This window comes from Spermophilus citellus (genome assembly GCF_964194105.1).
Source record: "Spermophilus citellus genome assembly, chromosome: 12".
Taxonomy (NCBI): Eukaryota; Metazoa; Chordata; class Mammalia; order Rodentia; family Sciuridae; genus Spermophilus; species Spermophilus citellus.
This window is the reverse complement of record NC_138198.1, coordinates 71645500-71662112: the sequence shown is the minus strand read 5'-3', so window position 1 is coordinate 71662112 and position 16613 is coordinate 71645500. Positions and strand designations below refer to the sequence as shown.

At 36.4% G+C, this 16613-nt stretch overlaps 2 protein-coding genes across 6 annotated transcripts in view; both read left to right on the top strand.

The window, feature by feature from the left end:
• Positions 1-3134, top strand: part of NDUFV2 (NADH:ubiquinone oxidoreductase core subunit V2) — a 30389-nt gene extending 27255 nt beyond the window's left edge. For both annotated transcript variants that reach the window (XM_081263332.1, XM_081263333.1), the window contains exon 8: positions 2984-3134. In XM_081263332.1, the coding sequence (XP_081119458.1) occupies positions 2984-3077 (94 nt within the window). In that variant the 3' untranslated portion in view covers positions 3078-3134. The remainder of the gene's footprint in view (positions 1-2983) is intronic.
• Positions 3135-3545: 411 nt separating this feature from the next.
• ANKRD12 (ankyrin repeat domain 12) overlaps positions 3546-16613 on the top strand; it is a 122630-nt gene continuing 109562 nt past the window's right edge. For 3 of the 4 annotated variants that reach the window (XM_081263331.1, XM_081263330.1, XM_081263328.1), the window contains exon 1: positions 3546-5834. The gene's annotated coding sequence lies outside the window, so the exon portion shown is untranslated. The other variant, XM_081263329.1, reaches the window with a different exon arrangement.

Here is a 16613-nt window from a genome sequence, read left to right as displayed (position 1 = left end):
CCAAGTCTACCCTTGCAAAAATGATTCAAGATTGATGTGTCTGTGTAGGTGAAAACTGCTTTTTAAATTATTTTTTATAAATGACTTTTATATTAAACAATATTAAGATAATACTCTTGATTTAATATTTTTGAGCCAAGATTGCTCTTATTTTCAATTTAAGGCATTGAAAAACTTATCAGAATGCTTTCAATTTACTAATACATGATTTTTTTGGTGTGTATTAATTTATAATCCATTTATAAATTTAAAATCTAATTTCATTCTTCATATTTGGTTTTATAAAGATATCTTAAATTCTGCAGAATTCTCTGGCATGCAGATACTATCCAAATCATAAGAAATGGATGTCTAGGGTACAGTTCCGTGCAGTTGTTAATAGATAATTCTAAACAATAAAATAACTTTGCGTTTTTAACATTAAAAGCAAGTATCTCAGTGGTAGTAAAATGATAAGCACTAAATCAATGTAAGTTTTCTATTTAATATATAGCACTTTTTTAAGCCATAAAGATTCACAGAAAGGCTAAGATTCTAGAATGCAAATGAGTTAGACTGGTGCTTATACATATAATGCTGGAATGGCTGAAAAACCATTTATTTTTCAGATTTTAATGAAGATAGGGTAATTAATAGGTAACATTTTAAGAATGTGGTATCAGAAAAATCGCTTTTTGTTCACTGATTAGATGATTAGTAAAGTTATAGGATTTTCTGGTGGTTTTTATAGCCTTATACTTTAATATGTATTGTGTGAATGGTGGGGAAAAAGAAAAAATTTGCAGCCAGACATACAAGACCCCCTTTTCCCCCCTCTAAATATGTTGTGGGATTGTAATTTCATGGCAAAACTTTAGGAAACTTTGGATTAGATTATTTTAAAAATTACTTCCACATGTAAAATTCCATAATTCTGTGAAGATCTTAGAAAGTATAAATAAATAATTATCCCATTTATTGTTCCAGAAACTTCAGTTTTTTTACTTAAATTGATCCTTTGTATTGATAAAGAATATATCAATATTAAGGAATTCATTAATGTATAAAGATTCATATCCAAACTGGTAAGAGGTTTTAAGATACCAAATACTCAGTTATTAGTAGACCTCTAAAATGAAACATTTAAATCACATTCCATTCTGACATTTAACAAGAAAAATGTTGTAAGTAGAGAAAGAAATCTGATAACAGGGGAGACCAAAGTCCCTCAAAATAAATTCCATTGGCAGTTAAGGAGCAGCATGTGTACCTATTTTACCTATTAGTAATTAACATTTAAAAAGTACAAAGCCAAGCTGGGTGCAATGGCACAGGCCTGTAATCCCAGCGGCTGGGGAGGCTGAGGCAGGAGGATTGTGGTTCAAAGACAGCCTCAGCAAAAGCAAGTTGCTAAGCAACTCAGTGAGACCCTGTCTCTAAATACAATGCAAAATAGGGCTGGGGATGTGACTCAGTGGTTGAGTGCCCTGAGTTCAATCCCCAGTACCCCCGCCCCCCCCCAAAAAAAAAATTACAAAGCCACCTATGAGAGGTGGTATGGGCCTGTAATCTCCAACTGTTTTAATTTTAGCTACACAGAAGGCTGAAACAGGAGGATTGCCATTGTGAGACCAGCCTGGGGCAATCCAGGAGACCTAGTCCCAAAAAAAGGGCTGGGGTTTTGCTCAGTGGTAGAACACCCATTGCACTCAATCCCCATTACCAGAACAATAAAAAGCCAAATAATTCTTGTATTGCTTTTTGTTTTTTAGGTTAAAATCATTTTGCTACTTAACCTACATAAGGTTCTGATAGGTAGTACAAACCAGTGACTGCTTTTTGATTTATTTTTCATAGTAAATAAAAAAAATTATAACGCAGATATATACTGATTTCTGATTTTGTAGGCATTGTTCATTAGTGTAAGTTACTTAATTCCTTGTATTATGTGCTTATTATGTCATTTTCTTCTCTTGTCAACAAAAAGTGATATCCTAGGGCCCTAAAGAATAGACTTATAGGATTGATGAAAGAATATGAGGGGCAAAGCCAGAAGGAATTAAAAAGATTAGGTAAAGTTTTCAACTAAAATCTGTGACAGGAACAATGTAAATTAGCAAAGCCAGGGAATGGAGAAAGGGAAAACAGTGTGTAGTGATTGAGGTGATACGTAGGTACTGCAATGGACTCCAGCTACAGAGGTCAAATAGGATAGAGGTAAGCAACTACTTGGAAAAGTGTATGTGGAGATGAAAAAGACAGATTCTTCTGCCCTTTTTACTCTTGCCCCGTACCCCCTGGGAATCAAACCCAGGGACTTGTACTTGCTAAAAAAGTGCTCAACCACTGAGCTATATCCAGCCCTTCACTTCACTACCTCTGCATTAGGACCTGTTCTTGTTTTCTTTTTGTGGCTGTTAGTGGCTGTCCTAGTATAGAAACTTAAAAACTCTTATTAATTATACCCTTTAAAAACCAATTACAAATATATTTAAGATTCACTGCTTCTAAGGGACATCCTCCCAGTTGTGCAGATTTCTTCATGAATCCAGTTTCTATTTCCAAATGCAGTGTACAAGTGTGTGCTTCCTTTCGATTCACTGTGACAGTGAATGTTAATCTGGAAAGTGTTAAAGAAGAAATGTAATACCCTAGTTTATTAAAGTATAGTTTAAAAATGTCTTCTGGGGTTGAGCTATTTTTGCCATAGTTTTTAGCTCCGATCCTTGGACAGATGATGAATACTACCAACCTCGCTTTCTGTATCTGTAAAATAAAGCCAATATATATCACTTATCTCATTGTAAAGATTAGGTAAGCTAATATATACACACTGCTCACTAGATGGAAACTCAGTGCTATTTATGTATTTTTCATATTTGTGATGAGTTTTGATATGGTCTTTATCTTTAGGAAGAAAAAATGTTATAGTAAATTTATAACCTTATAAAAATTTTAAATGTTCATCATTTATAGTTACTTTAATGTTACTGTGTCTTTCCAGGAGTGGACGTTTCTGTTGTGAGCCAGCTGGAGGTCTTACCTCTTTGACTGAACCACCCAAAGGACCTGGCTTTGGTGTGCAAGCAGGCCTTTAATTTATAATCAACTGTAAATATGTTATTGCAAAAATAAAATATTATATACATAAACTATTTTCTTATTCTACTCTGAATTATCTTTGTAGTAACATAGTAACTTGCTGTAAATATTATGTCAAAATACAACACCATTTTAAAAATTGTTTGCTACCAATGGCTAACTATATAATCAAGTTAACACGTACTGCATTGTCACCCACTTTCAAGTGCCAGATCACATTTTATCAATAATATTAGGTTTTTATGAAGTAAAAATTTTATCAAATTTCAAATGTTTTGCCTTCCCATCTTTAACCACAATTATGTTTTAGTTAACGTTATCTTTCTATAAACTTACATTTATGTCAGTACTTCAATTATTTTAATACTTACAGCACACAAATATATATTTTTTTCCAACTGGTACCTAAGACTTCAAGCACAGTGTAGGAATAAGGTATTTTTGTCTACAACCATTATCACTTTGACATTGATACTGCAAGTATTAGAATGTTCTTCACCCAAAAAGTAATTGGGGAGAAAACTGGATGTATAATCATGAGTTTGAAAGATTGGTGCACCTGCAAAATTTACTGCTTAGTTTATGGATATTATAATTTAGAAGTAAGAATACAACCGGTGTATATTATGACCAATTCAAGAAGTTAGCTATATAGTACATTCGTTTTGCAAATTGAGAAAAGAGCCAACTTTACATGGTCAAATTTAATCAGATTGTTTCAGGATTTATCAGAGTCACTGTTTGGTCTTGTTTTTAACAGAATATACTTTCACTAGTAATTATGATGCCTAAAATTTCATTTCTTTTACAACCCCAAGGACTCCCACATGCTAGGTAAGCACTGTACAACTGAATTACACTTCCAGACGTTGTTTTCTTTAAAAATTAGGTTTTATTTTTAATTGAGAGGATATATCAACAACAGTAATTTTCTAAGCACCACATGACATAACACAATATCTTCCTTTCATCTGAGAACCCTCTTAATGGTATTATGAGCAACTTTTTGTTTCTTTGTATTGCATACCATAAATAACTCAAATGTAACACCATTCCATCTCTAGACATAAGGTGCTCTGACTACTCATTATTTATTATTTGAGGCATCCAGTGACACTTCCCCTCTGAACTACATCCTCTGCCTTTCTTATTTTTAAATTTTGAGATAGGGTCTGGCCAAATGGACAAGGTTAGCTTCGAATTTGCCAGTCTCCTGGCACAGCGTCTCGGCTTGCTGGGATTACAAGCAAGTGCCACCACGCCTAGCTTCATTTTTTTTTTTTTTCATATTGAACCTGTTTTTATAGGTGGGAGAAATGAATGTAGAAAAGGAGGGGAAAAATCTCTCTATAACGCTGGCTTGTATTTTATATAGTAATTTGCTGAAATTTAGCTTGCCCTCGAGTTTGAATATCACATCTAAACTCTAGGAAACTCATAAAGGAAGTCTTAAAAACCCTGTAACTACACTCATTAAGGCAACAAATAGGATGCTGAGGTTTTGAGACAACAGTTAACGTTACGGAAAAAAAAGATCCTTTCTCGTTGCCTGTATACTCCTTGGGTAGTTAAGGCATATACAAACTTGCAGATCAATCTCTACTGGGTAAAAAGCAGCCAGAAGAGCTAACACACTACTGCTGTGTTGAGACGTTGAAATTCTCAGGCACTCTTCTCCTGTATCTTTGAAATCCTCAATACCACATATTGAAAATGTACTGAAATTCCTGTTAAAAAGATCATTGGAAGGTGTGGATGGGAGAAGGCATATTCTAAAGCCTCGGGACCCCGCTGGCAGGTACACGCCACTGGACTTTTTCGGTATTTGAGCCCACCTAATACAGGGTACAGAGAGCTCCAGGCGCAGGTGCACTGCGGCCCAGGCAAGTGCGCCCCCGTCTGCCCCACTTTCCGCACTCCGAGGTGAGCTCCCGGTAGCCAGGACCTTAAGCCATTAAGTTCCCGCCCTGGTGATCGAAGTGTTGTTTTGCCCGGGTCCAAATTCCTACCTCGTCCATCCTCCCACGGCAGAAATAACATATAAATACCCTATATGAAGCCTCTTCATCGCCGCCACCATTCCCAGAAGTTTCCAGTCACAGCTACTGCTATGGTCGCCGCAAAAGGCGACGACTGAGTCCGCTTTCCCCGCAGTGTCAAAGGAATTTGCGCTGCTTTCTGTTCCAACCTTTGGTTGCTCCTCCCTTCCCGGGTCATTGACAGCGGAGAGGAGGCCGACCAGCATGGAGGAGTTCCGGCCCGCATTCCCCGCCGCCTCCAGTTGGTATGATCCGCCTCCCCCGCCCTGCGGCTAGAGAAGCCTCTCAAAAGAGCTTGGAGAGGGGCGGGCGCCAGAGGGCGGGGCCATCACGGCGTCCGTCCCGTGCCCACAAGAGTCACGTGTCAGCGGGAGTCACGTGCTCGCGCCGCAGCCAATCGCTGGTCGACGCTGTACTGGGAGCGAGGAGGCTGTGGTGAGAGACGGACCGAGACCGGAGATGTTTTCAAGCCCAGTCCCGACGGCGACAGTGGCGGTTGCAGCGGCGACGAAGACAACGACAGCGACGGTCACGCGGAGTCACTCATTCAGGGGGTAAACCCTCCTGTGCCCGCCGTGCCTCGGGTCCGTGCGGGCGAGGGGGGCGTGGCGACAGGAGAAGAGGAAGGAGGGGCGCGGTTTCGAGCCTGTCCCCGGCGCCTTGGAGGAGACCCTTCGGTTCCGCGCTGCTCCCGTCTCCCCTCCCCAGAGCAAGGTAGGATTGCGCCTTGCCCTGCCCACACCACAGAGTCTGCTGCGCGCCTCCGGGCCTGGCCCGAGGCGACGCGGCCTGAAAGTGACAGGCCGTTAGTGGCCCGGCGCGGGTTCGCCGGGCCCGCCTGTGGCCCCTCCCGGCCTCCTGAGGATCCGCGGTTCAGGTGGGAGCTGCCAGCTGGGCGGGGGCGCCGCCTGGGGCGGGGCGGAGCCGGGTGGAGGGCGGGGGGCGGCGGGCGGGGTGTGGGGCTTGGCGCTGGCGTCCCTCGCCGCCGCTCCCGGAACATGGCGGGGCCGGCGGAGCTTGTGCGTGCGAGTGTGCGCGGCCCGAGAGGGCGCTGCCGGAGTGCCGCGGCCGGACCGGCGGGGTGGGGCGGGACGGAGGCGCGCCGGCTGCCGCGCGCTCTCGCCGCCACCCGCGGGGTGTGCGCGGGTGCCGAAGAGTGGCCACAGACCCTTTGGCAAGGGCCGTCGGAGGTACAGTGGACCTGGCAATGGGTGGGTGGAATCAAGAAGGGAAATTGTACTCTAGTAGTTCAAGAGAAAGGAGAGGAACCACACTGCAGTTCTGCCTGGGCGTAATCTGCCCTTGCCGCATTGGGCATTCAGGTCTCTTCATCGTTGTTCAAGCGCCGGTTGGAATAATGTTCAAAGATCCTTGGAGCACGTCGGATTCTTGGATCTCATTTTGAAGAGTAATGTGGGATGACGCATCCTTGCGATCCCAAAGCGCTGAACAAACGGTTGTACAAAGAGGTTACTGAGGCTCAGCTGACAGCTGTTTTAATAATCACAGTAAGAAACTGTTTGGCATGGGAAATGAACGACATTGCACTAGTTGAAACTAGGAAACGTTTCAAGCAGTGTATTTGTCGGCATTGTGATTTCCACTGGACACTCGTGGGTAAACCTCGAAGTTGGGTGAAATGTACAGATCTAGTGATCTGTAACGCTTTGAGATTATTTTTAATCCTGAAATTGAAGTGAACCCGTGTTCTCAGTTATGAATTCTTTATAATTAACAGTCCATTTTATTAATAAAGGAAGGCGACATAGTAAAATGGCTATTTTTGACTAAAGTAACTGTTCTTATGCCCAGGTAGGTAGTTAAAAATCTTGGGCACTGATCTGTTTCAATTTCTTCAATCCTTATACAAAGGCTTTCCTGGAGATTAGCTCAGAATTGGCAGAACATGTGCTTTATTGGTGCCAAGTGGCTTAAAAGCAAAATGAGATAGTGTCGACTATGTAAGATGAAGACGTTATATTAACTAATCTTGTGGAGAATAGTCCTTAATTGGGGTTAAAAGCAAAAATCTATAAATATTTGAAATGTTTCTCCTGGTGATTATAAATATGGAAAGAAAGGTTTTACAACTTAAGAATCTTTTAGAATTTATATAAGCACTAAATTTCTAAAGCTCTTCAGATAGCTTGACTCGGGTTAAGCTTAATTATTCAGGGTATGTGTTCTATTTTAGAGACAGGAAAGTTGTTAAAATGAAGGAACACCTACTGTGTTAAGTGGAAGGAAAATTTGCACTGAAAATAGGTTGTATTTAGTATTAATCGCTTATGGTTTCTATAGTCATTTCGAATTTGTAGTTAGAATAGTTTTATGAACTAAGCAGAGCTGGACAAATGAAAATTTCTGGATGTTTATTCCATGAAGAGTAAAGAAAACAAATATTCGGACAAGGAAAGAACTCAGTAGCTGAAAATATGTTTTGCTGTGTCTTGTATTACTTTCTTTAATAACCGAGAAAATAATTTGGAGACAAGTCTCCAATCAGTATGAATATAAAAGGAAGATGTTTATCCAAATTCCAGTATTAACTTTTTTCCCTTTAGAAGTTTTTGGAAAATGTGACTGATTCGCTTCTTAAGTAGAGTGGAGAAATGGTAGTCAGTTGGTATATTTGGAAACACTTCCTAGGGAAAGAGATTTTTATTCTCAAAAGTATTAAGAATAATTGTAATTTTTTTCAGTTTCTTGATATTAGCTGATCAGTAGTTAAAATTTAAAACATTTTTTAAAATGTTCTAAGAACATTGAAGTCTTGTTTTTTTAATTTTTTTAAAATTGTAGATGGACACAATACTTTTATTTATTTAGTTTGTTTATATGGTGCTGGGGATTGAACCCAGTGCCTCCTGCATGCTAGGCAAGCACTCTACCACTGAACAATAACTCCAGCCCCCATTTTAGTCCTTTTAAAAGGAGAATAGAGGTTGGACTGCTTTATGCATATAAATTTAAGAATATGGTAGTAAACATCTATCTCATAACCTTGAACATATCTCCATATGTTGCTTGAGAAACTGTTGACACTACTATTTGACTTGTAATTTGTTGCTAACAGCATGTGTTTGTAAAATGCCTTTGCTTTGTAATGGTAGAGTCCTTGGATCTGGAACAGACCTCAAATTTTCTGATACATGTCCCTCATTTTACAGATGAGAAAATATAGGCTGGCAAGGTAAAATCACTTACAGCTAGTCTAAAGTCAGGTAATTTTTAACCCTGTAAAACTGTCTGCAGCTAGTTTAAACTGTGTGTGCTTTTGCCTAGAGTTGTTTTTTTTTTTGTTTTTGTTTTCCTGTGAGATGCTTATTTCTCTCTTTCAGAAGTAACTTTATGCACAGGCCTGTAATGCTTAGGAGGCTGAGGCAGGAGGATTCCAGATTCAAAGCCAGCCTCATCAATTTAACAAGACTGTCTCAAAACAAAAAATAAAAATGTCTGGGGACATGGCTCAGTGACCTGTGTTTAAATTTGTGACTTGTCACTTTCTAACAGGGGTTTTTGACAAATCACATTAACTTTCAGAGCCTTGCCTTCTTAATCTATAAAAATATATTAAGTTATAACAGTGTTGGACAGAATAAATGAGAGTAGTGTATATAAAACACATTTTATGCTATAAATTTGATACAGATAAAAGGGGACGCTACTTTTTTTTTTTTTTTAAGAAAAATGGAATTCTTAAAGTGTGACAAGTGACAAGTGTTTAGATCCTTAAGTTTTTGCTTAGTCTTAGCTCTGTTGTTTTCTGCACTTGCTGTGCTTCAAATTGTAATTCCCTGTAGGAACATTTTTCTCATCTCCGCTTAGTTCTAATCTTAGTAAAGCTGCTTATGAACATTTTAAATATTGCAGTTGTTAAAACCTGTGTTCCCCTAGAGAATATAACATTTCTTCACATAGTATTTGAAAACATTCCTGTATACTCTCATGCATGCATAAGCTGTTTCTTTTACAGTATCTTTTTCAAAATAATAACGAAAGTATCTTAGTCCGCATATGTGGCAGAGATGCAAATAATTTCCTTTATAAACTCAATTTTAAATAGTTCATATTAAGGTCATATGGTAAAGCTGAAATATATGTAGAAATACTTAATGAGTTTTTGTTGTGTTTGCCTTTGGTGTTAAATTTTTTTTTTATAGTTGTCAGTGGATCTTTATTTTACTTATTTATATGTGGTGCTGAGACTTGAACCCAGTGCCTCACATATGCTTAGTAGGCAAGTACTCTGCTACTGCGCCACAACCACAGCCCATGACTTTTGTGTTAAATTTAAACTCTTCCTCTTTAAATTGATAAAATACTGGAAGTCAACATATCAGTATTATAGTATTACATAGATTACCAAAGTATTTGTAACCTTGAAAATAAAGACAGTGATAATCATAGATAACATTTGATGAGTACTTGAGTATTCTAAGTGCAGTGTTTTATATGATTTTTAACTTTATAAAACATACTGTTATTATTTTAACATATGGTAGAGGAAACTGAACTATAAATAGTTATGGTGATGTTAGATGTTTACCAACTAAGTAACAGAGTTCATTGTCCCCTTTCTTAACCATTTCTTGGTGCTCTGCCTCTAATAAAGAGCAGTTAACTGGTTTTGAAGACTTTTAAAGCAGCCTTTCTTGAATTTAAGTCTTCATGAAAAATGCTTGGAGGCTGTCTATTCTACCTTCTACTTGTGGTCAAGAAAGAATGGAAAAATCATAGAAAATAGGTCAACAAGTCTTTTTATGAGATGGTCATGTAGTTGTTGCTGTGTAGTTATGGTTTTTTTTATGTTGTAAGAAGCACGCTATTCTTCTCTGCTACAAAAAGGCTACAGTTGTGAATGTTACAAGAAGTTTGCCTAACAAAATCTACCTTAATATTGATGTCATTCTAATGAGACATTAATTATAATCACAGAAGGAAAAAAGATAACTAACCAAATTAATTTAGCACTTTTGTAAAGGAATAGATCCAGCAATAGAAAATTTGAGCTTATCCAAGTTAGAAATAACATTTAGACTGGGATTTCTGATTAATAAGATCCTCCAAAAAAATTCTAGCAAATTTAAATTTTAATTCATATCATTAGAAAATAGTTTAAATGCAGATATGCTTCCAGATTTATATAAATAAATTAAATAATTTATGAAGCTGCAAATTGTAGAATGGAAGTTACCCTTTCTTTGTTTTTTAAAAATTTAAAAATGGAATCATTTTTGGCCAATTCCATAATATCTGTTTACTGCACTAATATTTATTCAAAATATGTAATAGTTAAATTTCTGGTTATCAGTTTTTAAAAAAATATGTCCAATTACAACTGAAAAGAATAAATAATATCTTTATTATCAGTTTTTATGTGGGCCATAATGGAGGAAGTATCACAAATATTAGGTATACATACATTTTTCTAACTACCCTACTTAGTGAAAGAGTTACAAGTATACTACATAACTCCTCAGATTTTATATCATCTCTCCTCTTATGTAGGACATCGTCAGCATTCTGATTTTTGTAATAGAACAAGAACCATGTATTGCATTCTTCTGCCTAGAAATAGCTGTATTGACTCAAAATAAAAGAGTACCTTAAAAATTATAGTGTTTGGGCTGGGATTGTGGCTCAGCGGTAGAGCTCACGCTTAGCATGGGTGGGACACCGAGGGTTCGATTCTCAGCACCACTTAAAAATAAAGGCATTGTGTTGTGTCCATGTACAAAAAAGATTCATATTCATTCTCTCTCTCTCCCTCTCCCCCCCCCGCTTTAAAAATTATAGTGCTTTGTATTTTACAGAGTACTTTTTATATCTGATATCTTTTGAATTTTACACTCTTGAGATAGGCAAAACAGTTTGTCAGCTAATCTGATGATATTAAGCTATGGATTGAATCTAGGTTAAAATTATCTGGAGTGATCAACTTCTTTGAAATTCACTCATGTATGAGAAGCATGAGCAGAGCAGATTTTAATTCTATTTAGAAACTTCTTGATTAAGGAGAAGAACTTTTATGAGCTGTATAGTAGATACTGTTATTTTCATTTATGACAAGAGTAAGTATTTTACGTGTCTGGTTATGAAAACACTTGAACTAGTTGTCATTGGAGTATCTCCAACTCTAGATACTATTGAGAATTAACTTGGAATTTAGGAGTGTTATAAAAATGTCAATCTATTTGAGATTCTTGATTATGATCAGCTCCATTCATACATTTACAGTTGAGGTGATTATCTGGTGGTTGTCACTCAGCCTTCAGAAATTATTCCTATCTTCCAGAATTTGTAAAAACATTGCTAGACTGAAGAAGAGTATTCTGTTTGAGCTACAGTTGAAAAAATACCTCTTTACCAAATTTTTTGTCCTTCTTTTATTGAAAGTAAATAAGAATGATTGGCAGCAAATTGGCTTACTCATCACCCTCCCATGGCTCCTCCTCTTTCGGGTAGGTGTTAGTGTTCTCTTGCTTTGCAAACACCCAGTGAAAAATTTGTACTTATATATACTTATATTTGTATTATTAAATATAAATCCTATTACTGCTGTTGTATTTGAAAGCTTTTATCTTTAGTTGTGAAAGACATTTGACTCTAGCTTTAGGAATTTTAATCATTAGCTAGTATGCAGGGAAATAATCTGTATCCTTTTGTTATAATAAAACTCTAATGAAAAGGTCAACAATTTTTCTTTTTTTTTCTTTTTTTAAAGAGAGATTTTTTTTTAATATTTATTTTTTTAGTTTTCGGCAGACACAACATCTTTGTATGTGGTGCTGAGGATCTAACCCGGGCCGCAAGCATGCCAGGCAAGTGCGCTACCGCTTGAGCCACATCCCCAGTCCGAATTTTTCAACCTCTTAATGTACAACCTTCGTATATTAGAGAGTGTCATCTGTATCTTGTATGTTACAAATATTTTTCCTAATTTACCATTTATCTTTTGCATCATAACTCTTAAAGCAGCACTACTCCTTCGCAAATCCCAGAAGTAGCTGGGTTTCTACTGACTCCTATCTAATTGGAGTGATACCTTTTTAAGCTCTTTTATTATTTCATTCACATCCCTGGTCCAAGAGTTTCTGTTGCCTATAGCTTTTGTATGCACTTCTGTTAGCCAAAAACAGTGAGAGTCCTTTGAGCACAAGGAAAAGCATGGAGTCTCACACTTGAGTCATACTCATTATGAAGTGCTAATTGACTGATAGAGGTATAGTTACAAATACTCTACATTTGATAATCTAGAAATTACATCGCATTCAAATGGAAGGAAGATCATTGGCAAGGTTCTTAAGTTGTAAGGTTTTGGGCTTCATGCTAAGCTTGTGTCTAAAGAAGATAGTCTCCTCTTATGGGAAGCTTTAAGTCTAGCAGGAGGAGATAAATTACTTAAAACAAGGATCTGTAATTAGGAAGAGTTTCTGTGAGTGCTGTAGGTTTTTTAATGAACAGGATAAAATCTTTGGAATTTAGGCTGTAAAACAGGTCTCCAAGTAACCACAGTGAAATTCCATATCATGCACAACCACAAGAATGGGATCCTAATTGGAATAAGTTATACTCCAAATATGTATAATATATCAAAATACATTCTACTGTGATGCATAATCTAAAAATAACAAATAAGATAATAGGTTGTCAAAAAAAAAGGCTAAGAATCACTGACTTGGAAATTTATATAACTCTTATATTCTTAATAGTTCTAAATTTCTTTTTTAGGCATTTTTATACTATATTTCCTTTAACAAACAAAGCTTTTAAATATTTGTACCACTAGTGAGATTTTCTTTTTTATTCCTTCAAAAACATTTATATGGTTATGTCAGGAAATATTTAAAAAATGAAACCAAATATGCACTTATTTTTTCCCATTGGGAGTTGGAGTTATCAAAGAACCAACCTTTCATATTACTTTTTTTGTTAATTTTTTGTAGTTGTAGATGGACAGAATGCCTTTATTTTGTTTCATTTTTATGTGGTGCTAAGGATGGAACCCAGTGCCTCACGCATGTGAGGCAGGTGCTTTGCCACTGAGCTAATGCCCCAGCCCTTCATATTACTTTGTTACAGTTATTAGGTTGTAGTAAACTTACTCTGCTCCAGTCCCTCATTATCTTATTTCTCTTGTCAGCATACTTTGGCAGGAAACAGCTTATCATTCTTAATTATTCTGGCTAGAAGAGCTACCATGACACATAAAACTATCTTAAACCACTGTAGAGTGTTTTCCTTTTAATGCCCTGAAATATACAGTAGTCCTAGATTCTTATGTTTAGTATAGGAGGGAGCTAGGTTTATGTTGGAAAGTGTGTAGGAAAGAGAAAAAGTGAGGTAGTAGATCAGGACTAAAGTAACACCTAAACAGTTCAATCTTGTTATGATGTCCTGGAAGTGACAATTTTAAACTGTAATTGAAGTAGTGTTAAAAACCACAATATAGTTGGGTCAGGATAGAAGTGGCATTGTATGTGAATTAGAAATTGCTTTCCTGTAGGTTATTAATTACAGTTCTCCATAATTGCATGAAGAGTTTGAGCAGAAGTAAAGAAGTTTTGTAGATCATAGACTTACATTGCAGAAGCAGTGATTATTGTAAACTCTTTTTTTAAAAATGATACTAATCTATTTTACTTTATGTGCTACCATTGCAACTACTGTCATCCCTGCAATTAAGAGTTATTTCCATTCACTTAAGGCTAAAGTATGTGTCTATGATTTTAAAAGAAAGCTGTAAGAGTGAGATAGGGTACTGTTTGGGATTAAGCTATAAATAGTGCTTAGAATGTTATTAGGTTTATTCATAATTGTTATGAAATGTTGAAGACTGGCTGTAATAGCTTGACTTTGGGGAGAGGTGGAAGAGGAGGTAAAATTAAAATACTTAAATTTTTAAAAATTTTGTAATATTTTTGGTAATTTAAAGATACAAAAATAGCATAAAGAATTTAAGAATTAAACATTACAAATTTAAAGGAAGCTCCCATATACTGAATTCCCCCATGTGAAGTCCTGTTTTTCTTTTCACTAGCCTTCCCAACAGTGACTTTTCCCTTCCTTTAGGCCTGTGTGGATCTTTCTTCAACGTTCACCTCAAGTGTGACTTATTCAATGAAATCTGACCTTTTCCATGTTAACCCTGATATGCATTGTGTATAACAGTTAAGAGCATCTAAGTAGGAGTTGAAAAGATTGTGTACCATGAGATAGAAATCTACCTTGAAATTTATTGAAAGGAAAATTAAGACTTCTATATTATACTACCTGTCAAACTGATTTGATAAACTAGATGCAAGAGTAACCTAACAAAATAAAAGAGTTTTAGGAAGATTAGTAGCAGCCTTGTGGAGCAAGGAGTTTCCAAGTGGGCTGTGAATTGCTAACTTATTTTATTTTTTCTGCTAGTTATTCTGTTAGATTTTACTTGACTTTTGAATAGTTTACCTGTTTGCAAGAAGAGAAAGGATTTGGTGGCAGAATCTGTAATTATGGGTGTTTTTGCTTTTCAGGAATTGAATCTGTAAGGGTTTTCCACTGTTGACAGTGATGTGAATGTACTGGCTGTTAGATTTCTACTTACAGCATTGGTAATTTTTTCAATTCCCATTGGTAGAAATACAAGCAAAACTGACTAACCATTTTCTCTGAGCTATTGCAGCCCTCTACTGGTTTATGGAGGTTGCAACAATTTAGAACCATTCAGACCAGAATGTCAATAAACTGAGCAATTCACTTTCATAATCTTAGATCTTTAAAAGTTGGCTGTGCCAACCCTTTGGACTTCAGATGAGTATTTTGTACACCCACTTAACTTCTGGAGGGATATTGTCTCACTCTGTCACTCACACACAAACACAAGATGATTGTACATACAACTAATTATGTTCTTTCTAAATTCTAAATGTGGTGTTAGAATGGGATCCCTTATATTCAGATGTTTCATACTGTGAAATTTTTTTTTTAAAAAAACTTTTTAAAAAAATCTTTGGGGAATTTTGTGTTTTAAACATTTGAGGTATTGTTTGTTACTATTAGAAGATAAAATGCAACAGATAAACACTAATTGTTTCTTTAAATTATTTCCAAAGTATTTTTACCTCTTGCTGGAGCTAGAAGTTTAAGTCATTGTAGCCTCTTTGTTCTTGTTTGCTTTTCTACCCTGTCTCACATTCTGGTTATACTTTTAAGTTGTCTCTTTGTCATCTAGTTCCTCTTAAATTCAGCTTCCAGAGTTTCAACAAGGGCACCTTTCTAAACACTGCCTGAATTATGTTACTGTCTTTTTTTAAAGCCTTATATTAGTTTTTGTCACTGTTAGTCAAAACTACAGAGTGAAAAAGTGTTAATATTAGGATTTTTTTCCTACTTTCTTTAACTTCATTTTTTTTTTTTTTTTAACGTCAATGTGCTTCCGTTTTTTGATCTCCCTGCAGTGTGGCCTGTTTTATTCTGTGGGCATTCTACACAACTGTGCACATGCTTATTCTTCCCTATCTTAGCCTCATTCATATCTACCTGCCTTGCAGTCACCCTCAAGACTCTTACTATAGTCTCCTTTTCCTCACCTCTACCTCTACACTCAACACTGGGTCATTCCTTTGAATCCTTATCACACTTCCCTAGCACTTATTTTTTCATATGGTAATGAATTTCATATGGTTTTTTTGTCCCTTTAAAACTTAAGGCTAGGGTTATGTCTTGTTTATCCTAGTTCTATTATATGGAATATAGATGCTTAGTAAATGTCAAATAAAAGAGTAACTCATGAATGAATAGTAGCTAAAAGAAATTCCCGTAGTTAAATAATTTAATGTCACAGTTTATTTTTATTGAAGTTTTGAGAAGAATTAAAATACATTTATTTATTAGGATGCATTTGAGGAAAGGAAAGGAGGAGATAACGAATGGTAGAGCTGGAATGAACCTCATTTAAAGATGAGAAAACTAAAAACCCAGTTTATCAAAATTTCATGTTAAAACTAGAACCTGTCCTCTAATGCTCTTTTCTGCTCTGTTCATTTTTCCTAATATAGTTTGCCTTAGACTTGGCTAGGATTAGTAGATTTTGGTTGTTTATATTTGAAGCAGTTGGACTGACAAAATATAATTCTATACTCTAGGCTTACCTTTGTGGAAATTTGAAGGTAATGTGCTCATGAGCTAAACCAAATTAACCATTTGTTAGGTAATTTATTTTTCATAGTCTTCTAAATTATCTGCTGTTCTCAATTTTCTGGCACATATCACATTTAGTAACACCAACCAAAAGCCTGTGTTTTACTGGATTAAGCTTCTGTCCTGAATCTCTTGCTTCCTTCCTTATCCTGGTAATGGGTTTAGAAAACATGTAATTACCTTTTATTTCTTTCTTTTGCCCTCTATATCTACCTGAAGCAAATTCATACTTGCAATCTTATATATTTTTTTTCTTGGATTTTACCCAGAACACTGTAGCTCTTCAGAATAAACTAAGCAGAAATG